Source organism: Aythya marila (assembly GCF_965140915.1).
Source record: "Aythya marila genome assembly, chromosome: 23".
NCBI lineage: Eukaryota > Metazoa > Chordata > Aves > Anseriformes > Anatidae > Aythya > Aythya marila.
Genome location: NC_139064.1, coordinates 46,019 through 71,279, shown reverse-complemented (window position 1 = coordinate 71,279; position 25,261 = coordinate 46,019). Strand labels below are relative to the sequence as shown.

The 25,261-nt window shown below is 49.6% G+C and overlaps 2 protein-coding genes across 4 annotated transcripts in view; both read right to left on the bottom strand.

Moving 5' to 3' along the window:
- Window positions 1–10,789, bottom strand: part of DIXDC1 (DIX domain containing 1) — a 36,309-nt gene extending 25,520 nt beyond the window's left edge. Inside the window, exon 1 of the mRNA XM_082778105.1 lies at window positions 10,594–10,789. Within this exon, the coding sequence (XP_082634231.1) occupies window positions 10,594–10,653 (60 nt within the window). The 5' untranslated portion in view covers window positions 10,654–10,789. The remainder of the gene's footprint in view (window positions 1–10,593) is intronic.
- Window positions 10,790–14,772: 3,983 nt separating this feature from the next.
- Window positions 14,773–22,330, bottom strand: LOC309886862 (uncharacterized protein C11orf52 homolog). Of its 3 annotated transcripts, none has more exons than XM_082778148.1 (4): window positions 22,066–22,193; window positions 18,586–18,626; window positions 17,757–17,803; window positions 14,773–17,430 (listed from the first exon to the last, which is right to left on the bottom strand). In XM_082778148.1, exons 1-4 carry the CDS (start codon window positions 22,095–22,097, stop codon window positions 17,194–17,196), a joined length of 357 nt encoding a protein of 118 aa, XP_082634274.1. In that variant the 5' UTR covers window positions 22,098–22,193; the 3' UTR covers window positions 14,773–17,193. The 3 variants fall into 3 exon arrangements, with proteins under 3 accessions (XP_082634274.1, XP_082634272.1, XP_082634273.1); XM_082778146.1 differs by lacking the exon at window positions 22,066–22,193 and adding an exon at window positions 19,471–19,730; XM_082778147.1 differs by lacking the exon at window positions 18,586–18,626 and having other exon boundaries at window positions 22,066–22,330.
- Between the last annotated feature and the right edge of the window lie 2,931 nt (window positions 22,331–25,261).

Here is a 25,261-nt window from a genome sequence, read left to right as displayed (position 1 = left end):
CAGGGGGAAGTTGCATAGCTCTTACTTTACTCTCTCTCTTCGCAAATCTCACTGTCTTTTGCCTTTGAAAACAAAGGAATGGTCTCATCCCCGAAGCCTGCTGAGCACGGACTTGACATCACCGCACACTGTGGTGCAGCTCACTCTGTGCCAGGACAGGACGAGCAGGCAGGCAGCACAACATTGCCAGAACGGGGTCACTCACAGCATTTAGGGTCCTACCCCCTGTGTTTTTTTCCCCTCCAGATATCTAGAAAGCAGAAAACCCACAACGCAGAAGCAAGAAAACCGGTACTACTTCCTATTAAACTGCAATCTATCACAAGAAACAACTGGGACAGATTTCATAGAAAGGAGCCTGCCTCCTTTGCACACCCAGCATGGCTTATTTGAAATAACCCATGGAGTAGGAAGGGTCACCCTGTTGTACAGCCCATTTCTTCCATTGCCTAGGAGCTGCATGGGCATTTCTAATACACTGCTCTCCATTTCTGTACAGGGCCCTGTACCCCTCAAAATGACTTGACTCAGCACCTGCAGGACCTAACATCAAAGAGCATCATCCTTGCAGCAGGTCGTAGCCCCACAGAGCTGTGAGTGCTGCCACAAGGGGAAGAAATTCAGGATGCTGGTCAGTGATGGGACCTGTCTGGCACATGCAGCTAAACAGAAATGAGCAGATTCACAACTTCTTCCTTTCCACCCCACCCCCTAGCACCCCAATGGCTAGCAGGAGCCTTGGTGACACTGAAATCCCTTTGGGCAGGGCTGGAGTGACACATGGAAGGTAAACAAACTGATCCATTTATGGGATTACCTGCTGTTTCACTAAGCTTCCCGTTATTCTGCCCATGCAGCAGGTTTTAAGACCTCATTCCATATTATCTCAGCAATGCCAGAGTTTACGCTTTTACGGCCCATCAAAGTCACAATCTGATCACAGCTTCACTCGTAATTATCCTGGCATGGGAAATCCAACATTAACCACGCCACGGTTCGGTCTGTTGGTTCAGAAAGATGCCTGCACAAACATTCAGCCCATCCTGCTTACTCAGCGGAGCTGGAAAGCAGGACACGAGCTTGGGGGCCTGCCTGATGGCTTTTGGAAAAAAAAGAGGAAAAAAAAAAAAGCAGAAGTGGCAGAGCTTGCTGGAGCAGACTTGGCCTGACACGTGGATGGGGTCTGCGCACTCTCCTTTGCCTGTAATGGTAACAACACATGTTAGTTTTGCCTGCCCTCTTTCAGAGGTTTTTATTTGCTGCTTAAGCTAACTGGGGACTGCAAAGAGTCCACAAGTCGTGGCTTCTCTCTCCTGTACAAGCTCATGATGCTGTTCTTATTTCCAGAACTGCACTGATAACTCCTGCCAAACTGCAAGAAGCCCCTCTGCTGCTCACAGCTCAAATGTACCTGATGGTGGGGGCACTGAGATCCAGCCTCACAGCAGCCCGATTCCACAGCCAGAGGCCACAAGCCTTCAATTACCCATATTCAGTAAAGCTTTAATTAATTTAAGCAAGTTCCAGTAGAAATAAAAAGGTGGGTTTACTTACAGTAACACAGCACCATGACAAAAACACCTAGATTCAATAATAATGATGTATTAAATAAGGCTGCATGAAAATTGCATCTGAAGTCTATGTAATTGAGGGAAATAATCCCTCAAACTGTTTACTATCCTGCTGTCATTTTTCAAATTATTTTATGAAGTTCTGAACCAGGCTGTTATACTGTAGTAATTCCACAAGGGCACAGTCCCTTCCAGCCTACAGAAAGCTCATGATTCTATATGAGTCTATATGGTTCTTCCATTCAGGCACCTCCCTTTTCACTCAAAGGGAAAAAAAAAACAACTCACTCACTAAGCAGTTGGCTTTCTTTTTATCTTCTCTCAGCATTCTTCATGTACTCATAAAAAAAAAAAATAATAAAATCATTCTGGCAATCTTTTAGTCTCCGTTTCTTAAAAGCGTAAGAATGATATTGTTATTATTAGAACAAATAAAAAAAAAAACAACAACACACTCCTAATGCCCAGTGCATTTACACTTTAAACAATGCCTGTTAAGAAGGAGATTTTGAGGCACTGGAATATGGATGTCATGGTCACAACGGAGAGAATTTCACACCATAGCTGCTGTAATGCTGTAGACTTACATTTTGTTAGCGGTGTAATTTTTTTTTCCACTAAAGCATAAGATTTTCCTGCGTAAGTTCAGACAGTTGGACTGAGCAGCATTTCCCGATTTTCTGTCCAAAAACTGGAAAAGCTAACGGCTTTACCAAGAGTCTTAGGTTGCTGCAAAGCAATTCTGGAAAGTAATCCAGCTATCTTCCAGCACGTAATAAGCAAAACTGAGATTTGCTACGATCTGTTGTGCCAAGAGAACAGCAACCCTACAGAGCCTCTTCCACCACCCCCCAAAATACTCCCCAGGCTGTGCTCATCAGCTGCCTACACAGATGCTCATGCCAAAAGCAGATGCCCCACCGCAATTTGCTGCCGCAGGCACTGCAGCTCAGGCAACATGTGCCCCATCCAGCCTCACATGGGCCTGAGCTCCTGAGCTGCAGACTCCCAGAGGGAAGAAAATGAGGCTGGGAATGAGGAAGGAGGTGGGCAACGCAACTGAAAGCATTCCTCCTTTCTTTATCCAAGACTGTGGTCCCTGTTCCTCCACCCAGGCTTTCACACCACTTCCTGACAACAAAGCAGGCTATTATATTTTGTGCATTCTGAGTAATTAACAACAAGAGGTGCTAATCCCGGAGGCAGGACAAGCAGAGCACACCCCAGACCAGGTGAAGGATGCAGAGTGAGTCTCTGTGGCTGGACCCAGTCCCCCAGAGCTGTTCAGGTCCCTCGCTCTGACACTTGCTCACATTCTTAGTGCTACTCCTGTTTAGCTTTTGCCTTGCTAGTTGAGGGAAAAGGTCCCGCAGAACCCATTACACCAACTCCTGGGATGCTCTAACTGTGGAATGCAGCTTCCTACAAAGCTCCACACTGCACAGGATTTTACAACCCCAAGAACTTCCCCTTGCTGGGTTGTAGTCAGGCCTGGCTGACAGCTACATCCAAGAGCAATCAGAGAGAAAATGATTTTTCTGCCTAGCTCGTCCCTTACCTTTCCCTGAATAATTCTTCCTTCAGCCACTGACCTCTCAGGAGTTTTCTGCTTCTACCCTGCATTTTGGACTGAGCTTCTGTTCAGCTATATCCCAGGCTTAAGGGAGCAGACACTAAGCTCTGGCCCTACAGCAATATTTCATTTAAAACCAGACTTTTCAGAGGAAAAACGTATCAGCCTAGTCTACGATTTACTATACAGAGCAGAGGTTATTAGGATTATGGCGGAGTTAAGCTTAATCCTATTTATATTAACGCAGCTTTGCACTCCAAAAAAAGGCCACGTTTGCCTGTACCATGGAGCTGGAAGAGCAGCTCCTCACCTCACTGAGCCCTTACCTGAAAGAATTTGGAGCCTGGATTGCTTCATCTCCCAGGCAGATCACTGCTTGCATCTACGTTGCTGCAAGCCCTAGGGGAATTCTTAGAGCAGGAGAGATTTTAAAGCAAGGTACTAGAGGTCACCCCCAGCTGTAAGGCATTCAACAACTTGCAGGTACTTCTGCTAGCAAATTACAGGTTAGCACTCTCATGCCTTTCAGCAAATATGCTTCTCAGAGCAGGAGCCCACTTCAGATCACTTATCCAGCCCGGACCCTGAAGAAGTGCCTCAGCCCTACTGTGCTCATGGGAAAGGAGATGAAGAGGTCAGGAGCAAACATCTCTGTGCTTTGTATCGACAGCCAGTGATAATGCTGCCTTCAGGAGGAAAACACCCTTCCAGGGTCAGCCCTTCTTCTAACAGGCTGACTGATAATTCAGTTAAGTGTCATTAAGCAAAGTTGTCCACAGGTGGAAGAAAAGCAGCAGCTCCATTGCAAACCTCCTGCCAGCTCTTGGTGTCCTTGCTATTCTCATTTAACTGCTGGGATTCACCACCTTTTCTGCACACAGCTGACAAATCTGAATCGATCCTTATTGTTGGATTTAGGGACTGCCTGGCAGAATAAAGTCTCTCTTAATCTTTACTCTGCTCTTCCTTTGTGCCCTGTGGACGCTGCCCAAACACCAACTCTAACAAGGTCAATAATAAACCTCATGCTATGAGGTTGGTCCCAGAATGAAAGGCATTTACTATCCTGTCTGTTTAGGGCACTGAACCAAAAGTCTGCATCAACAGAGCTCAAGGGGTGGCCTAATTACATCAGGATGTGATTTTAAGGCCTTGTATAATTTCTAAGCTTTCTGACATTACCTTAATTAGATGAGGTCTGTAATTTGCCATCCAGTGCCCCTCCAGTTTAAGTTTTTTTTTTTGCTTTGGTTTGAGAAGGCCTTTGTAGAAGCAGATAATAAAAACTTAAAAGCAAAGAAAATGATGTTTCTCTCTGCTCTCAAAGCCAGCAAAGATTTTTGTTTTGTTTTGTTTTCCCTCAAAATCACTGCTTGATTCAGGCTGTTAAATGTATTGAGAGAGCCCCTGATGTATCCAACAGTAAAATGCACCTCGTTATGGACAGGGTAATGCCAGAAGGACTGTGTGTACCAACAGGACTCCTTTTCATAAAACTCTCACTTTAAAGCAGGAGATCTAATTTATTTCAAAATAACTTTTGGCCCAATGTGCACTGTCCAAATCTTCTATGAATAGTCTGTCTCAAGCACAGAAGACGCCTCAGTATGGCCACACAGTTCGGAAAAAGAGGCACCCATGCAGGCTGGTGCACACCAGGAGACAGAAATACCTTGTGAGCTGCAAAAGACCAGGAGCTCCTTAACCCTTCACCTTCATCTTAGGGAAAACATGGACATTTCCAACATCCTAACGTCTGGACAACGGCTGTTCACAGATTTGCTGAGATCCAGAAAGAAAGATTATGCTGAAGTCTTGCTGAAATTCTAGCCAGCATGTTTCCCCTAACTTCAAAGGTCACTTCCAAACACTCAGCAGCACAAACATTTGGGAGGAGCAGCCCAACGGAGCCCTTAATCCCCAGTATGTTCTAGGCACACTCTGTTGGATTTTGCTTGTTTTAACATAAACCATTTATTTGGTTCAGTGAATTCAGTGAATTTTCCTCAAGCACCAGCCATCTGTTTCTCGAGCCAGGTTCAAGAACACAAAGACCAGTCTTCTGCTCTCTGATCTCTGTGCTCAGTCAATATTTTTGAAACCAGTGCCTCTGACTGCCATTCATCAGCTGTTCAGGTTGGGCTCAATACTTCAGAAAGCAAGTGCCTGCAACAGAAGCCATTGGCCACATCTTTAGAAATGCTTTAGAGATATTCCTGGCATGCTACGTGTTTGGAACAAATATAAGGAGTTTTAAATCCCACTCTCTGAACACTGATCTTGCACAGGAACTGCTTCTGCCCTTCATTCGGAGTGTCAGAATTGAGAAAACACCATCTGAAAACTCCTCTCCAGAGGGAAGAGCACAGGAGTTTTTGCTCAAATCCTGGCGGTACTGCTGGGTTGAAATGACAGCAGCCTTTGGCATCTTGACTAAACTACCACCTATTGATCCTGGGAGGGGAATAAGTGACTGGGCTATTAAGAGAGAAGCTCACTGGCAGGCTTTCAGATGCCAGCTCAAGTACTGACAGTCTGTGAATGGTGAAGTTTTGAGCTGAAGCTGTATTTCATGCATTGCCCGAATGCCAACAGCAAGAATTTCCAGAGAGCCCAGAGATCCATCAGGACACATCATTTTTGACTGCGAAGTTTTCCAGACCTTTTCTGGTCCTTCACCCATTAAGAAGGAGAGCTTGGGTGTTAGACAGCAAGGCCCATTTCCATTCTAACACCCTAAATTCTTTCTGCTGTTTTGATCTGTATTTCCTATTGCACAGCCACACAGCTGTTGTGCTCCATTCCAGAAACATGATTTTCAGTACAGGATGAAGCAATTCTTATGAGTGCCTGTATACACTGGTGTTTTATTCAGCTAATGTTGCATTTTAGAATCCATTTGGAAACTGCTTAGTAGATGGAAATGGAAGATCTCTTTAAAGAGCTCCCGGTGCCAGCAACACCGCTCCCCTCTGAAGGACAGTTACACTCAGTAGTTGGTTGCACCTAGTAGTAACAACTCACCTTGAGGCTCCTCCTAGGAAACTGAGCCTAGGCAGGCAAGCAGCGAGAAATGCATGTCTGACAGCTTTTTATCTCTGTGGAACCAAAGAGTTACTTAATTTGTGCAGAACAAACACCTGATGACTCCATTTTCCCTCGTAATGTAAGCAACCTTGTCCTTCCACTGATCTGTTGCCAGGACGTATCCTTGCCGTCACGCAGCGATCTCACTGTGACCCATCTGCCAGATGGGGGTATTTCTGTGAGTGGCATCCGAGTATGATTTCTTCAAGCAGTAATTTTGCCTGTCATTCCCATAACACCACACACAAGCATTCTCCTTGTAATTAATCTGGTTTTTTTACGTCCTTTAACTCCAATCTCCTGTTTATAAAAATCCTGGGGTTACTCACTGTACTGTCCACACCCGCAGTGGCCATTCTGAGCACTCTTTTTGTGTTCAGAAACCTGAAGATGGTATCCATTGATTTAAACAAATTCACTAGCACTGCAGGCAGCAACTACTCCAGATGTCTACCGGGTGGGAAGCCTTGTAAATTTAATCTGTCTAGGATGCATTCCTCTTAATCAACAGCCAGACACCCACAGCTCAGAATGGCACTGCCATTCAAAGCCACACTGCTGCTTTAGGGATCATTTCTGGCACTTTTGCAGGATGTTTTAGTGCCTCTCTATTTTCCCCAATATGGTGTTTTGAGGCGATTTTCTATTTAAGCAGTGTTTCCAACCAGGCAGACATGCAAAGAGCTGAGCCACATGAGATCTTTTACTGTAAACTGCCAGTACCACGGAGCACATGATTCACCCGGAATTATCAAATGGTTCCACTGCACCCAAATAAAGCCTAAGGTTTGTCAAAACAAGCTACACTGAGACATCCCCTGATTCTTCAGGAGAGAAAAAGGAGCTTTGTTCCTTCTTTAGCTGTGTGCAGTCACTAGCCCTGTACAGACAGGGGAAAGGAGCTTGGTGAAGAGACTGGGCACGCAGCGTGACCGAGCGGTGCTTTTTGCAGGCAGGAACCCTTCATACAGAGAAGGGGAAGAGGCACACACTGAGGATTCCTGGTCCAGGATAAAAGGCACTAAAACCAAACAACCAAAGCACAACCTGGCTTAAACATACAGTGAACCTCAGGCAGGGACCGAACCCTAACTGCTCAAGCCCTAACTGTGATAAAAATGTTTCCCTTGTTGGCAGTCCTGTTGGAGACAACCTGGATGAGTGAAACAGGAGTCTCTTCATAGCGAATCCTATTAGCTAAAAATAGCAGTCATTGCAAGGAGAGGGTGAGTGCAAGTTTCTACTGCTAGGATCCCAGTAGCAGAGCCATTTTTAACAGAGATCAAGCATGTTACACCAAGGAGAACAGAATGGCTGCCAGAACAAGACAGCAGCCACTCTAGAGTGCCAGAAAATTACTTCAACCAGGAAAGCAAAGCAAAGCCCAGGTCACTTCTCACAGCAAGGATTCCGGTCTCACAGACAGGACACTACCTAATGACCTCAAGTGAGCTGAACAGCGAGGAGAGAGGCTGTGTGTGCAGGAAATGCAGGGAATACCCACTGCAGGGGACACTGAGCTGCAAACCCACCGCTTAGTGAGCACTCAGGCCCTGTGCAGCCTACCTGGGAGCGAGCACAGACCCTTGCTCACACTGCATCGCCTCCTGCGCTCATACTGCTGGCGACCGGCGGTCCTCCTGGCGCAAGATGTGCAGGCATTTCCCACGTAGACAGAGCCAACCTTGTACTTCACTTTGCTGCTGGTGGGAAACCCTGAGCTCAAATTAACCTCTTGCCTGGGCTCTGGGAAACTGAGCCAGACCTAGGCCTGGTGCTCAGTGCAGACTGGGGGGCACAGATTCCTGTTTCAAATGACTCCTGGCACACAAGCAGCTTCTGACTAAATCCACCAGAGGAAATGACCTTCCAGCTTCAAAAAGAGAAGGCAGGTAATTGTTAAAATACAGCCACATTAACATCTTGGAGCTGTCAGGCCCGTTTCTGACACATTTCTGCTTGCCCCATCTGTCTTAATGAACTGCAGGAGTGTGAGCAGGTATCTCAAACAAACATTGCCTCAATGAGCAAGAGCAAGCTGAGGCCACAATGACACGGTGACCGCAGAGGAGCCCCTGCCTCCTGGGGTTTCCTTGCATTATAAACTGCAGCTTTTAGCAGCCATACATTCCCATGACACCATCCAGCTGTGGGATTGAATTATTTAGCTGTCTCAGAGCAATGTAAGTCTCTATAAACAGCAGGGAAACACCTTTGAGGCAGGATAGGCTGTTAATGAGAGGGGGACGGGAGCTGTGTGATGCCTCAGGGGAGTTCACTGCATTTCAATATTAAACAAAACTCATCCCTCTTTAGACGTCTGTAGATGACATTCTCTGCAACCTGTTTTGGCACAGGGACTCTGAAAGGGAAGGAAATACACTGTCCTGAACTTGCAGTTTACTGGGGCCCGTTAGCAATCCGTGATTATGTTCATCATGGAGAAAGCATCAGTCTAAGAAGTGATCTGTGAAGCAGAACAGGCATTAGCTGCAGAAGGGACAACTGCACTGCATTCTCCATCCCTGGTCATGACATAATAAGGCTCCTAACCAGCAGGATGGATGGAGAGGGAAGAGTGCAAAGAAGCAAGAAACTTGCCTGTCGCATCGTGGCTGCTGGAAAACTTTCCAGGCATGGATTATTTACCAAACGTGCAAGACAGAGACATACAATCAATATCCCCAGAGAAACTGGCACTATACTTAGCCTCCAGGTTCTAAGCGTGTTCAGGGCTGAGCTCTGCACAAACACATAGGAGCTTGCTATTTACTTACTCGCTCATGTATGTGAATTTCTTATAAACAGATTTGGAAAATACGTCCTTGTATTCCGAGGTAGCTAGCCACCCAAAGAGCCCCCTGGCCAGAAAAGATGCTCTATCAAAAGAACAACAGGCACCGAGTTAGTGAGGCAATTCCTGCAATACCTCACTGGGTGAAATTAAGCCTGGGCATGAGAGTGAACGTCAGTTTATATGGTTTTTATGGTAGGAGAGGGGCTTTTATTCCCACAGCTGGGTGGCATATGGGTAAAACCACTCTGAACTGGGCTAGCATTGTGTGTAAAATTGTACTTTACGCCCATTATTAACACACAGGTTACTACTAGCTTAGACCAGGGAAAGATCTGCTGCCCTCGAGAACAAGAAGTGTAAGGCTCTACAACTTGAGCTAAAACAACACCTTTGCTAGCTAAAAATGAGACTGAGACAGTGTGGAGGAGGGGATGAGTATTTACATGGCCAGGCAGCACAATCAGAGGAGACCTGTGGCTGGCGTGAAGCTCAAGTTTCATGCCCCGTCTGTGTTCCCCTTGCTGGCTGGCGGTGTTAAGCCCAGGAGGGATGTGCAGGTTCTGTAGAGAATGGAGCGTGGGGGCAGAACAGGGAGGTGGGGTCTGGGCCATGAAAGGATGAGGAACCACTAAGAACAGAAACAAAGCAGGATATGCACTCTAGGAAAGAATAAAACGTACCAAGAGACCATCCCTGGCACCAGGTAAGAGAGGAAATAGCACTTGCTGTTGTGTTTCTGAACAAGCCCCCACAACGTTCTTTCCTCCCCAGTTTACAGAGGGGCAGTCGTGCTCCAGCATGGTCTGCATGATGAATGCAGACCTGGCATTTAGCACTCAGTTTGGTTGGACTCTCTGTAGACTAACTTCTTGTGCACCCTAAAAAGGGAAGTCGGCAGCAATCTGCCCTCCCCATGCAGTCACAGGATTCCCATCTCATGAATTTCTTGCTAGTTCTCACTCCTTATGATTTATCTGTCTCCCTGACACTAGAATAATCCAATAAAGAACACTTGAAAAATAATATTTTCCTGACCAAGACAAATTTCAGTCCCCCAGTAATATAATCTACAGAAGAGGATGGAAAAAAAAAACAACAAACCATCCTGCTCTTTGTCAGCCTCTCCCAAGAACTGTGTGCCCACTTCGCAGATTTACAGGCTTCCTAACAGCCCTCAAACATACAGACTTCATATGCTCAAGAAAGGAATCCATTATGTAAAATAAACCATTCTCCATAGCTCGCTGCAATTTATATTTATTTTCTGCTACAAAAGCAAAAGCTCTGCAAAGAAAATAAGAACTCCAAGCTAAAACCACCAGGTGTAAACCAGCCACAAACTCTTCAGAACTATTGCTGCTTTGCAGACCCCCAGCTGAGCTGCACCCTATTCCCTCCTGCTAGAAAACAGCTCTGCCCCCTCCCCAGCCCCAAAATCTTGCTCGTTTTTCTCCTCTTCTGCTCCAAAAAGCGCTGGGGGACATAGCAGCCCTTAAGAGATGCTGCACAAAAGCACGCTGCCTTACCCCGGGAAGGTCTGCGTGAGATCTGGGACATGCATTTACCTCCGTGAAGCCCTCCTGCAGAATATCCAGCAAATTCCCCCTGGCCAAGCAGGCGAGCATTCTCCACGAGCCCGCCGACGGGCGAGGGTCTCAGAGGACACAGGGCAGATCCTTGGGCTCTGGGCACGACCTCTTCTCCGCCTCCCAAAGACAAAGAGTTGGAGCTCATCGGGAACCGCATTCATAGTCCCATATGTGCAGCCCGTTACTGCACACGGAGAGTTGAGCCAAAGTCAGGGCTTGCACTGGGCATGCTCACGAGAGAGCTGCCGGGGAGCAGCGGGAGAGATGTCACACAGTTCCTATAGAAACGCTTCAGCTTACATGATGCAGGCCCTGGGCTGAGTTGGGGAAAACATCTGAAACCTATTTCCAAGCAGCCGTGCTCACACGAAACCTGCTGCGTAAAAAGAGATTTTTCAAACCCACCAAACACTGCGAGCCCTGTCCGGTGTGGGGGCAGGGAGAGAGTCAGCAAATAGCAGACGTCTTGCTCAGCTAGAAAAGCGAGAGGAAAGGCTGTATGAGCTGCCAGATTTAGCTCTCTGCAATTGCTCTGCAGCCCCGAAGAAACAGCGGCGTTTTCAGCAACCCAGCAGAGGCAGGAAGCTGCAAACCAGGCCACAAGACAGCTGCAATATTTGCACAGCACTGGGCTCTGCCCTAGCTGCGGTGGCAATGGAGTCTGGAGAAGAAATAAGACTGAAAACTTCCAAATTAGAATTAAATATGAACCTCAGCAAAGTCTCTAAATCAAAAATAACTGCATTCATTCCAGAAAGAAAGTATCAGGTATCTCTAGGCAATATCTCAAACTTCATCTCATCTTGCACAAAACACCCTGAAAAAACACAAAAAACCTCTCGGGATGGATGAAACCACCTTCTGCCAGGTGCTCCGTCTGCCAGTCCCCAGAGCAACTCAACACTATTCAGACAGAGCCTTCAGGTTTCCAAATATCTGGCCAAGCATTTCTAAGTGAGATACACATTTAAAAACAAACATGTTGTTGGTTAGTACCTCGATCCAGTTTGCTTTTGAGACTCAAAATTACTCAAAATGCCATTAATTAGATGACAGGAAACATCTATCCCTATTTTGTATAATGCAAACAAGTAGGCTCTGCCCTTGCAATTTCAAGAAAATTTCATATAAAAACTGAGTGTTTTCCCTATCAAAAAGGAAGTGACCTCATTTGAAAAACACAACAAAACATTTGGAGCCTTTTCTGTGAACGTTACAATGATATTCTTGTCTGGTAATCTAAACGAAAAAAAAAATATATATATTTTATCTGTTTTTCAATGCTTCATTGTAAATATACATTCATAGAAGTTTACAGGTAGCAATGCTGAGGTCATCCCTTCCCTGTAATCCTGCAATTTCTGGAACTAAAAATAAACAAACTGCAGATGTACAAAAGAGAAATCACATGTACTTGGGAAGCACAAAGGAGGTGGCAGATGGCTGTTAGGTGTTCTCTGATTGTTTTTAGAATTTGTTTTATGACTTTAATAGCAGATTAAATATTGTATGCTCACAATCCCTACAAGCTCTAGATATTTACACTCGTCCTTTGAAGAAGAGATAAACCATAGGGAGGCACAGACTTTATACTGGAGACATGACCCAAATTTGCAGGATTAAAAATAAGAATAAAGAGATAATCTGTTCAAACAGCACAGAAATACAAAGGATAAATACAAATTAATTTGTAAAATGTATTGCTTAAATCATCATAAGCCGATAGATTGAGAAAAAGAGTTAATTGATTATGGACCTCAGTGGCATTTAGTGGAAATTTAAAAATATATATATAATTTTTAGTCCTGAGAAGCATTTCTCAGTGATATCCCTACTGTGGAGCTTCTACCTGCTGGAGCACAGAAAAGGGCAAAGTGCTCCCATTACACAGGGCAGGTTTGGGGAACGGCCTGCTCGCAGTGTGTTGTCCGTAAGAGATTCTGTCATCAAAGATTTTTTTCCACATGGGGATTCTTATCTCTGAAACAGAACTGCCTTGCTTTGACAACAGGAATGTCAGAGAATAGAAACTAGGCCATTTCTGATGGCTAGAGTGGTAGAGAGTGCTGGGCCATTTTTCTGTTCATTGTGGTAACATAAATTCATCTTGGGTGTCTGTGTGTGCTGAAAATACTTTTTAAAGATTAAACTCCATTTCTTCCCTCTTTGTGTTTCACTCTTATATTTCAAGCTACTTGTAGAAGGAATAATATTTTTCCTTCAGCTGCATAGCATCACAAAAGCTGCCTTTGAATGTTGTATTTGCAAGAAGAAAAACTAATGCTTCATAATTCTACCTTTCAAGAGTGACTTTTAACACTCACGAAGAGTAATTCCGAGATGAAGGTAAAGGGAGGCAGTGAAACGAGAAGGATCTCGGCGCCTGCTTGTCCTGGTGCGAGTGACCTTCAAAACAAACGCGCCGGGTGGCAGTTTGGTTGGTGCCACTGCCCTCTCCTGGCTGCTTTCAGCATAACCTCTGTGCTTTCGCCTGCTGAATCCTGGGCAAGGTGCACGACACAGCCCAGTTCCTGCTCCATTTCCTGTAGCTGTGAGGTGACAGCCGTCGTGTCACAGCACAACACCAGCACAAACACCTGAGCCTTCCCTCAAGCTCTCTATGCAAGGATTTTAAAGCACTTTATCAACATTCACTGATTATTTACCTTATCAGTGCTTGAGAACGAGAGAAGAATCAACAGCCACAGCTGAGCTCTTGCTAATAATAATTTAGTTGGAGTGAGGTTCAAGACAAAGCTTGTGCAGCCACGACTGCAGGAACCTGTCTAAAACAACTAATGCTTTCGTGTCACTGAGTGCTCTCTCCCAGCCTCCCATTAAGCATCCCAAACAATGCTCAGGCACAAAAAATACTCCAGGGAACTCACGGACGATGCAGCAGGCTGTGATGTGTGATGGGGCACCACATCCACTGGAGTTCCCATGCTGGGTGCCACAGCTCAGCGCCAGGAGGAACGTAGCAGCAGTGCTCCTCCCCCCTTGAAGCAAACATATTAAGAACAAAGAATTTTCTTAGAGGGAAACAGACTTAGCAATGCAATGCCTGAATATAGCCAACAGAAAGGAGGAAAGTTTCCCCCTTTTATTACTGCCTGAAAAAAAATATATATTTAAGGGCTACTATCTTAGGGAAAAATATACATTTTCATATTTTGTTCCACATGTAAAGGATGTACATGGGGCAGAATTCCTCTGAAACGTTATGTAGAAAAGATTGCTGATTACATTAGCTCATAGTGCACATAGGGTCTAATTATCTTCTGCATTTGTGCAAGGAGAATCCAAATTCCTTTGTGTCAAATATTCAGGGTATTATTTGATTCAGTGTTAAACGACCCTGACAGCAAACACTCGTAAGTAACTTTAGGAAACAATTCCCCAAACTGACATTTATATTTGGGATTTTGGGGGTAATCTGTATTTTTTTTTTGCTCTGTCTTCTTTTGGGATTCTGGAGAAATGTCTGGTGAAAGGAGAGGTGGGGGAGTTTGGACGAGCTACCAGAATGGAAAACGGTGAGACTCCTTAAGAGACACCCCACGAGAAAGACCCCATGAAAGACTTTCATGGGGAAAGAAATGGCACAGCAGTGGCAAATGCGATATTTAAAGATGTTTTAAAGGCATATAACCTGTAGGCCGATGGCTGATGCTGTCTCTGGCGTGTCCAGGGCTGCAAGTCAGGGGTCTGAAGGCTGCCGGAGCCCAGGCCTGCTGCTGCCCCTGCTGCGGGCTGGGGCTTTTGGGGTCCACCGTGCTGGCAGCAAGAGACGAGGGGGGCCCGGAGCGAGGACGGGCAACCGGGGAGGGGGCTGGAGCAGGAGCGGGGCAGGCCCGGGGACACCGGGCTGCGGGGAACGGAGGGTCCCGGGGGCTGAGGAACGCCGGGGCTGCAGTGGCACCGAGAACCGGGAGCCGAGGCCCTGCCTGCGGCCGGCCGGCTGCGGACCCGGCCCCCGCGCGTCGCCGCTGCCATGGTGACGGGAACGGGGCTGGGAACGGGGCGGGCCGGACCGAGGGCTCGGCCCCCGAAGGCGAGGGCGTTTCCATGGGGGCGAGGTCCCCTGTCAGCCCCAGGAACCCCCTGTCAGCCCCAGGAACCCCCTGCCACCGGGATAAAGTGCGAATTTATCAGTTCACGCTGAAAATCAAGTGTTTAATGTCCGAGGAGCACTTGATGCGTTTAACACTCGTTTAACCCCTAAACAGGCAACCTTGGGTAACACCGGGCATGTAGCTGGAATCTGTTAATATTCACTGCAAAATAAAGGCTTTTAGAAAAACCCTTACTCTAAAATACGTGATTTTCACATTTTAGAGATCCAAGGCCCTGCTTTTCCCGGTGCCACACTGGTACAAGTCGATGCTGCATGTGCAGATTTACCCCAGGCTGTGCCCAGGAGCAGACCCAGTGCTGGGCTGTCCCCAACCCCAGCTTGCCTGGTGGTGAGGAAAGCTCCAGTACCACAAAAAAAGACCCTTCACGGTGCTTGACACTGCAGTAACAGGCAGTTTCTGTCAAATTGTCTTTAAAAATGACTTGTTGGAGTCAGCACCTTCCAGAAAACCTCCCCTCTGGTGAATTATAGTCTATACTTAATAAATGTATTAAATATATATATATATTTATTCCTGCGCTGCAGAGGGCTTGGTTTGAGCTTTAACCCGTGTGCCTTTTCAGTTCTGGTACCAGCAGCTCAGTGCGAGGAGGTCCCCAGCTGCTGCTCAGCACTGGCTGGGCCTGGGGCTGTGTCCCGGGAGCCCCTCCGGTGGCTGGGCTAAGCAGGACCGAGTGCTCAGGCAGTCCCGTGTCCCCTAAATTGTCCCCCCCTGCCCATTCAGTCCTCCTCGCTATGGGTTTTTGTCCTTGGCACTCAGAAGAGCCAGCCCTCAAACAGCATAATACTGTGCCCATTGTAAGTGAAGGGTCTTTTGCTGCAGGCCTTGCAATAGCCGTGCAGAGGTCAGTTCAATAGCATGGGCAAAAAAAACCACAGTTCAGGCAGAAAAATAAACTGTCTCCATTATTGAAAATGGAGACAAATTTCTTCCTTCTGCAAACCTTACTCTGGCCTTTTAATAGCCCTGCTGAGGTCCACTGGATAGCACAGGCAAAAAGAGCAGAAAAATTGTAGGATTGGTCCTTAAAACACTTTCATCTTAGTACACACTACCCGTACCAGCTTTATTTTTTGTAACGAGCAGGAACTCCTTCATGTTTTTTTTTTTTCTTTTTTTTTTTTTTTTTCATATAGCTAAGCCATAATATGCAAAATGATGCATGTTTATAAAGTGTACAATGAAGTCCATTTTTCAACAATGGCAATAAACAGGTTGTTCCATGACCTGCATTTGGTTATGCAGACCATTGCTGAGGAACAGAACGTGCTAATCATTGATTTAGGGCCTGAGGACACTGCTTGGGAGCACTCTGCTACTGCCAATGGTGCAAATGTCAATCTCAATCCAGTGGCAGAAGCCTTTTGGATGGCTGCTGTACTGCATTACTGACATTATTTTAAACCCATAAATTCTCAAATGTGTATTTGGGAGCTTTAGCAGAAAACACCACATGGTATGTGCTCTGCTTTACAGGGTTTTATAACTAAGGCTGACAATACAAAATAAGAAAACATGGAGAAAAAGTCCAAAGCCTTCTCTAAAGTTGGCCAGGATTCATTCCTAGTGTCTCAGGCATGCAAACAGCTACTGTGCTCTAAGGATTGGATAACTGCCCTAAATATAGGCAGTGGCTTTTAAATGGCTGCCCTACAGATAACCTGCAAATCTGCCTTCTTTCATTGCCAGTCAGAGCCAAGAGCTCAGTGCTCACTTTTGTGCACCTTGGGGTAAGGATGCGTGTCAGTACCGCCCTTCAGTGAAAGGAATTGTTCTGTACCCTTCAGTTAATTCTGCATTTCTGGCCTTGGTCTCAGTATGCTGTGCATGGCTGTAAAACACTGCTTTTTTAGAAGAGGGATGCACAGAGTGCATGACTGCAGCATACAGTGGCTGGTGTTGGAGGAAAACGTTGCGGCAGATACTCTTAAAACTTCCATACAATTTCCTCACAGTATCATCCCCATATCATTCTGCACGTTGCAGAATTTTCTTAACCTCAACATAAAATCCCAGGCAACATCTCCCTTGTCCCAGTATGGACTCCTCTATCCCCTGTTCCCAAATCTGCCGGCACAACCGCACTTGGAACATCCTCCTGGCAGCTCCAGGCTGTGATTTTAGCCATTACCAGCCAAGCAGCAGCTCTGCCTTCTCGCAGGGCGGAGAGAAGATGGGTTGCCAGCTTCAGAGGCAACATGGATTTTCCAAGGGGAAGAAGTGGCTTTTTTTTTTTGCCAGCAGAACCAGACAGGTAACTGTTCCTCATGTGAGAATAAATATGCCTCTGTCCTCTGAAGGCACACGCAGGTGGAAGACACAGCCTCTCTGCTTCGCAGGCAGACACAACGTGTCCATGAGGTTAGCTCGAGTCTACGGCATCTCTAAGTCTGTGAAATCCTTTTGCTGCTGAACGAGGAGGGAGGCACCAAGCCTTTTAAACCAGCGTCCCGTTCTTACTGTCATATTTCAGCCTGGGCCGGGGGAAGTTGAGGGTGGCATACTCTGTGGCATTCTGCATCTGCAAGTTCTTCACCTCCTCCGCGGAGCGCTCCCGGATCTTGGTGAACACCTGGATGTCTGCATAATGAATGCTGTCGTCCTGCTTCATGTTCTTGGGTTTACTCACAGTGGCGTAGATGGGAGAGTCCGAGACATTTTCGTACGTTGGAGCCTTTGGGGAGAAAAAGCTCCAGACGGTCAGCTCTGGGCTACTGCTACACCTGCCCAGATGCCTGCATGCTGCCCCCAGCACCCCCAGCCCTCTGACACCTCCTGCTCAGAGAGACAGGTTTCATCCTACTGCTTCCACTTCACTTTTAGGGGAAAAAAAACATTTCCACATTGTTCCCAGAGCCAAACCCAGCCTACATCAGATGAGGCATTTCACAGCTGTGCATAATGGCCCCACATCTCCCTGACCCCTCTAGGCCAGGAGGTGATGGTCAGCTCTGTCCTGTCGGTATCCCGTAAGCAAAACAACTCTGGGAAGCTGTTTACCTTCCTGCCAGGCTGGTGCTGTTGGCTCTCGTGTATCAAATCAGTTCCTGAAAAAGAAACACCAGCGGATCAGGTTAACACAACTGTTTATTGTTCCATCTCTGAATTCAGAAATGCAGCATCTGGCACATGGGCTCTCTCCACTGGACGCAAATCAAATTTCCACCCCATCTGACATCCTCAGCCCTAATGCTGTCTTTGAGGCCTGCCTCCGAGAAGAAAGCCTGGGCTTGTTTCTTTGGAAAAAATAAGGTTTCCTGGGATGACAACATGCTGTGGACCGCAATGTTCTTGGCAGAACCTAGGAAGACTCACACAGCACAGAGAGCTTCCTTGTCAGGCCCTTGGAGAAGTCAGATCCAGTTTTAACTTTGTTATTTCCTCTGCTGCCTGCAAACATATTTTGCCCAGCATGGTCCAAAGGCCACAGGACACGACTGGGCTATGTAGGACCCCCCTTTATCCTGGGACACTGATATTCAGATGGATGTTTGTGGCACTTAGGGGAGTTTGATGCAGCTTCTGCTTTGCTGCCTCTTGAGAGCACTCACAAACTTTTCGATGCGAGACTTTGGTATTTTAAAGATACTTCTGAAGCCCCTTCCCTCCCCCTTGCCGAGCTCCATGGCATATCATACCCCTCGCTGTAAATTTTAATGAAATTTTGCCTCTTGCCTCTGCTCTTGAGAAAGGTTAGGTACAGAAGAATTTGGGAGAGCACCTCAGCCTCAGGGGTCCATTTACAGCCAGCGCTGATGAATGCCAGCTAACCAGGGGCTGATTTATGTCCCCTGTTCTTGTGCTGTAGAGCATCTTCACAAATCCTTACCTTGCTTTTCCTTCTTCCTTTTAAAAAGTGAAAGACAGTTCCTGAAATGAGAGAGAGACATCAGCCCGGAGAAGCCCCAGCCTCTGCTCTCATAACACGCAAACCCAAATGCACCACCCCAGGGTACTGAATCCATGCTGTTTGTGGTGTCTGGGGCTGCCAGGACGCCCTGACCAGCTCCACAGGCTCCAGCCCTGCTGGTGGAATGAGGCACCCTCTGAACCTGAGCAGCTTTTGTAGGGAAAAGGTCCAAGGGAGAGACGTGGGGCTGCATTTCCTTCTTTTGTGAATCATCTACCGTGCCCTATAGACACCCACAAGGCTCCTTGCTGTCCTGCCCTGTCTGGTTGTCCCTATGGACCTGCATCAGTGTGAGTGGGAACAGATTTCACTGTGGTTTTGCAACTGTGTTTCCACAGCTCAGTTGCCAAAGATATGGGGTGCTGAGCGTGATCTCAGCTAGCACAAAACATTTCTCTTAGGGCCAGATGCTCTGATAGCCCCATGCCCCGTGCTTTAGCCCCCGTGCCCAAGGAAGAGCTGCACAGCCCATGTGCTGATTTAATGTTTCAGACTGTGTTTTTCCTGTTCACAGCTTTCCACCTAAAACGCTACCAAACCAAACAAGCTGCGCGCTTTATACAAGCCAAGCCAAACCCTAATCTTGTCTGTACCTGTGTGACCAGAGAGCAACAAGCCAAACACAGCTACGGCCCAGCCATGGTGCGGATGGGAGCCAAATTCCTTCCTGCTGCAACAACAGAGCCAGGAGCTGAGCTCCTATCTGCCTAGCCGAGCAGAGCCGTGTCACACTCCGTGCCAGATGCACGAAGCAAATGTTAGCCCTGCAGCACAAAGCAAATATTATCCTTGCAGCACACTCACATGTCTGGAGGAGAGCAGGTGCCAGCCCCCTGTGGGCTGTAGCACAGCTGAAAAGGGGCAGGCAGTGTTCTGAAAGGGGCTGAAGAGCTCCCAGCTGGTACCAAGGAGCAGCGTGTGTCCCACGGGGTGTGCATTCGCCAGGCAGGTCTGCCACAAAGCAGCCCCCGAGGCAGAGCTTTGCCTCTGTCTTCTTTTAGAGGCATTTTGGGGAGGTGGCTGGTTTGTGCAGTAATGGCTTTGGTGCTCTAATGGCAAAAGGAGAAAAGGAAAATAACGGCCAAGAACCTGGAAAACCTCTGAAATGGCCAGCAATGATTAACTAGGCCTGCTGGAGCTGGGAAGTCAAAGGCAGCCCTGGGGAAAGCAGGGGGGGGCATGCCTGTACAACAGGATCCAATGCTGCTTCTCACCCCTCTGCTGTGTCCCGCCAGCCCTCCAGTCCCTGGCAGACAAAATCTGCCAGCAAGGCAACCTTGTCTTGGGGGGGAGGGGGAATTTTAACTTTCAGCTCCCTCCTCCAACATTCCTGTGAGCTCGCAGGGTCTCCAGGGCCCTCCCTGGCAAGCCTTGTGTACCTCAGGCCTTTGCTTCCTTACAGTATTCAGGCAGGTTGTGCACTGTAATTAAAATAATGCCATTTGAAGTAAAATTGACAGGGTCCCTTGCCTCTTTCCTGGGAGGTGGGTCCCTGAACCAGCTTTCCAAGCTGCTCTGTCTTGTTTGGGTTGTCTTTCTTTGCAGAGAGAGCGTTAGCAGGTAGTGTGTAGGCTGGAGGTACGCTGAGGCTGTCTGCAGGCTAATCGTGGCCCAGCAGGAGATGGCATCTCCTTGCCTCAGATCTGCAGTAATTAGAAAGGATGTGGCAAGGGAAACGAGAGCAGGGTAAACCTCTCCCCTCCTCTTCTCAAAACCAGGTCATATGTGTTGTAACTAACTCACAGCCTGCTAGGCTGTATTCTGCATGACAGCGCACAGCGATACGCTGCTTCTCCTTTCCCTGTCTCAGCAGCATCCTGATCTCTGCCCTACACAAGGCTATGGCTTTGTGGTAATGGCTTTTCTCTGAAAATGTCAGGAACCTCCTCGGTCTCTTGCCATTTGCCCCCGCTTAAGGCCCACACTTTGGCAGCGATCATGACCAGGATCTTCCATCCAGCAGCGGGGTGCCTGCCTCCCCTGAGCCCTTTTGTGAGTTTCAGCTTTCTTTAGGAAGCCCAGCTCTTTGCTGTCACTGCTGTCGTGCTGAGAAAATACCCAAAAACACAAGCGGTTCTGATGCCTGAACTAAAATTAGGTAGCATTTTTTTCCCCCTCTGTCACTGAGGTGAAGCCATGAACCACGCAAACTGCTGCAGTGGGGCTTCACTGTGCTTGGTCGTGGTCCTCTGTAGGTGTCCCACAGCCCATGTTACCAACAGCATATCCCCATTTACCTTCACCCAGGCATTTCCCTGTGCAGGGCAGGGAAAGATGCTCCTGGGGAGAGAGAGCTAAAGAGCTCTGCTTTTTTAGGGCCCCACACAGCCCCTACAGCAGGTGGTAGCACTCAAGTCCCTCAGGGGTGCTGGGGGCAAAAGGGTCTTTGGCCAGAGCCCTGCCCCTGCTGCCACCAGCAGAAACTCCACGCCAGCTTCTTGCTTTCCAGGCAGCCTCTGGGAATAAAATCACGCAGGACACAGCAGCCCCGGTCCCTTGGGATGGCAGAACTTGACGTTGCCCCAGAGGAGCCTGCAGGAGCCATTGCTGCTCCCCAGTCAGAGCACAAAGCTGCTCTCCTGCTCGACCCTGCCTGGGCGAGTGACCTCCAGATCCGGGTTTGTTCCTCCTTCAGTAGCAGCAGTGTTTGCACAGGGCCTGGCACTGCTTGGACCTGGCAGCGCCCCACGACATGAGAGCACCCCTGGCTCTCACCGCCCCCAGCCCTGTCCCAAGGGATGCCCCCGGTGCCTCATTTCCCCCAGTCACCGGGCAGAGGACGTAGGAAAAGGGGCTTTTGGTGGGGAGATGTCACCCACCTGCCTCCCACCTGCACTTTCTAGCCCTGAATCCCGAACTTCCTGACCCCCCCTCCCCTGCTGCAGCCGCTAGGTGATGCTGTGCCGCTTTTAATTATTAAAAAAGCGGCGGCGATTTTCGGACGCTTTCGCAAAGCCGGCGCTGGAGCAGGGGACGTCCTCCGGGCTCCGGCCGGCAGCCGCCGCTCCCCCCTCGCACCCCCCCCGGCGGCTCAGCAGACCTGGCACCGCAGGATGCTCCCCCCTCTGCCCTTTTTCATCAAGAAATAGTGGGCTGGGGGGGGGGTTAAAGGGCTGTGTCCCCCCAGGGGCACGGACCCACAGCACCAGGAGGAGCTGCCAGGGCTCCCCAAGCGGGGACAGGAGCGGACAGGGGGTCCCCGACGAGTGCCCTGCCTGCAGGGTGCCCCTCCCGGCGCTTGCTTTGCTTTGGGGGATCTGATTTTCGGTCCCTCGGCTCTTCTCAGCCCCGACCAGGGGGAAGCCGGGCTGCGGACCCCCCCAAAAAAAACTTATCGGGGTGGCGGTGGCGGTTTGGGGGGGGAGATGCCCACCCCCTGCCCGCCGCCGCCCCACTCACCGCGGGCGGCCGCAGCTGCAGCGGTTGCCCATGTCGCTCCCTCCTCCGCGCAGCAGGAGCGGCTTGTGGCCGGGCACAGCCCGTGTTTCCTCCTTCCCGGCCCCCGGCAGCTCCCGGGGAGTGTCTCCCCGGCTCGGGTTTCTCGCCAGCGCCGCGCCGGGGCCGTGCGTGCCATCTACCGGGGGGCTCCGGGCTCCCGGCTGCAGCCCCAGGCTGGATCCTGCCCGTGTCCTGGCCTTAGAAAGCTGTCCGAGGGGAAGCTTTGGGCTTGTGGTGTGCTAAAGCCCAGCTCGCGGCGTTAAAGGTCTGCAGTGTAGCCCCCAGGCTCCCCCCTGTGCCTTTCACCCATCCTCTGTACCCAGGGGAGATCCCTCCAGCCCACGCCCTGGGCTGTGCCCCAAAGAGCTGGTTGTGGAGCTGCTGCTAAATGCTGAAGGTGCCATGCTCGTGAGCTCCACAGGCAAGGTTTGGCGGCTCTGTGCTGGCCTCACAGGTGGCTGAGCTTTAATTCACCCTTCTGGAGGGGGAGCCAGCCCTTAGCCCCCTGAAAGTGACAGCCCCAGGCTGTGCCCCTGCTCTCCGCCAGGCTCACGGCATCGTTTGTCAGCTGCCCAAGTGCAGGGCAAAGCCTGGGGGTGTCCAGAAGTGGCAGGAGGAGAAGGGCTCTACTGTGCATGGACCACGGGGCACTGCTGCTCTCAGCTGAGTCCTGGGTGAGCTGCACAGCCTGTCTCTGGCGCTGAAGTGCTCTGGGCTCACCCAGCACACCCAGTACACCCAGCACCCCAGGGAGGATTGGGGGTCTGGCCGAGTCAGGATTCGGTCCTGTCACAATAGGACCCTGTCCTCGGACTCGTGCAAAGGCCAGGTGGTCTCAGGAGCCTGCATCCCCCTGGGAAAGTGCAGACTGCGTGTCTCTGGGTTTGCCACAGACACTGTTGATTCAGTGAGCCCGTGTCTGTTTAGATTTCTGGGATAACTTGGGCTTTGTTTCTTTGCGGAGAAAGAAAATAAAAAGGCTGCGAGCCCATTCCCAGCAGCCCCTGACACAAGTGCTGGAGCTGCTGGTTTGAGCTCCACCAGTGAAACAGAAAGGCATCGAAAACATTGGCAGGGCTGGAGAGCACTTGGCTGCCGTTCTGCATTCCCTCTGCAGCCTGTCTGCGGGGCTGGGAGGCAGCCCTGGCTTCCAGAGCTCAGCAAACCCACCAGGCTCCGGCATGCACAGGGGTGAGGAGCAGCCCCCGGCTGCCACCAGGCAGTGCCAGCACCGTGCTGCCTGGGGCAGCTGTCTTCATGCTCCTGGAGACATCGTCTGGGCAGCAAGCTGTGAAGTTGGCACAGGACGAGCCTGCAAGTGCGCAGCAAAGGAGAATGAACTTGGTGGAGAGCTAAGGCAGCACTAATGAAAGCCAGAGGGGGAAAAGAGCAGCATAGAGGCTGCTAATGCTGCATGTTTCCACTGCAGCAGTGTTGGGGTACTGCAGGCACCGGGGGACTGGGAGCATGCCACAACAGGTGTGGTATGGGCACACAGTGAGCTGGCATCATCTCCAAAACATGAAGATGAGAGAGCTCTGAACTGATCTGGCCACTTCTCCCTTAGGATCCGCTCCGTGGTAGCCCCAGCCCAGGCCCCGTGGCTGTTTTTAGGGACCCGGGTGGGTGCTGCAGAGAGTGGGATGTGGTGTGTGCGGTGCTCGAGGCTGGTGCAGTGTGTGCCCAGCAGCATGGGGGCTGCACACAGAGCAGTTGCTTCTCAAGGGCTGGGAAGTTCCTGCCCTTACAAGCAGCCACTTCAGGTGACTGACGGCCACTAGCAGAGGGTTATCTCTGGAGTTACTACCAATAACCTAGACAAAGCCTGTTGTAAAGGTGATTTTTATTTTGGCAGCAACTGAAATGCTCTCTGGCAGCAGCTTATCTGGTCCTACAGAGTAAGGGCATCCCCCAGCGGCATGTACCATAGCTGTGGGTGATGTGCACCGGGCAGGATGGATGCTCTGTCACCCTCCTGCTCGCTCCCATAGTGCTGGTGAGCAGGGCAGCTTTTCACTTCCCTCTGACCCTCACTGCAGGCAGGGACACCAAGGAGCAGAAAGCAGCAGTACGGAGGTTGGTGGGCGAAGGAGCAGCCTGAGCACGGCCTTTCTGGTCCTGCCCGTGCAGGGAGGCAGTGTGCAGAAACCCACAGCCCTGTCCTGGCAGGAGGAGGCTCCGGCCATAGGTCCCTGGAGCTTTTCTGCCTCCCATGGGAGGGCTGCAGCGAGCCCTGCCAGGGACCCCCATATTCGGCCAGTGACACAGCAATTTGGCTGCTTTAATTGGCACTGACGAGGATTGTGCCTGGCGCCTGCTGAGCCCTGGGGCCAGCCGAGGCAGCAGCTGCTGCCGACTGCAGCACACCCGATCCCTGGCCCAGCATCACACGGCTGTGGATAGGTTTCTCATGTAGCTGGGCACAACACCATGCCTGCAAAAGGGGCAAAATTCTCCCCTCTGTGGCTCCACAGAGGGTGCTGGGATGCCAGCAAGGTGTTTGGGACCTGAGCAAAGCCTTTCCCATTGGCATTTTGGGGTTTGCTCCCCTCACAAGAGCTAAAAGATTTGCATGTGAACAAGCCTCACGTCCCATAAAAGAGTGGGCTGAGGCAGGGACATGGCTTTGGTGATTATTTACTTGGGCTGACCCCATCTCCAGCTCTGGACTCTCACCGTGAGCCTCCAAAGCCCACACCCACGGTGTGGCCAGAAGCAATGCAAACCCAGGGAAGTGACAGCACGCCAGAGGCAGATTTATTTCTCCTTCCTCCTGAGAGCTGCAGGCGCTTTTACAGACCAACGAGAGCCATGTGTGTGCACACAGGTCAGCTGCCAGCTCCAGACTGAGGCTCTGGGCTCGTTCCTTCCCTGGGGCAGGAGCAGCTTTTGGGCGAGAGTCACCCTTCCCGGGCGGGGTGAGAGAAGGGCACGGTGCTCAGCCGGGCCCAGGAGAAAACTTGCTTTACAGTCCTTCCCACAAACACTTCAGTCCCATTTTTTTTTTTCAATTCCAAGCCCTTTTTTCCAACCACCAGCTGTAAGAAGCCGAAGTCTGGCATTTACACGGCTGCCTCCCAGCCCTGCTGGGCGCTGGTGGTGAGAAATTGGGGTCTGGCACTGTGACTCCCCTCCCTCTCCCCCCCCTATCCCGCTG

What these genes read in the sequence shown, in the direction of transcription:
- LOC309886862 (XM_082778146.1), bottom strand. Translation starts at nt 19,673, where the DNA reads ATGCCTCTAAAAGAAGACAGAGGCAAAGCTCTGCCTCGGGGGCTGCTT. An exon ending in AAGGAAGAAGGAAAAGCAAG is followed by an intron (nt 17,804 to 18,585) that starts GTAAGGATTTGT and finishes TTTCTTTTTCAG; the next exon opens with GAACTGATTTGATACACGAG. An exon ending in AGCACCAGCCTGGCAGGAAG is followed by an intron (nt 17,431 to 17,756) that starts GTAAACAGCTTC and finishes TTCTCCCCAAAG; the next exon opens with GCTCCAACGTACGAAAATGT.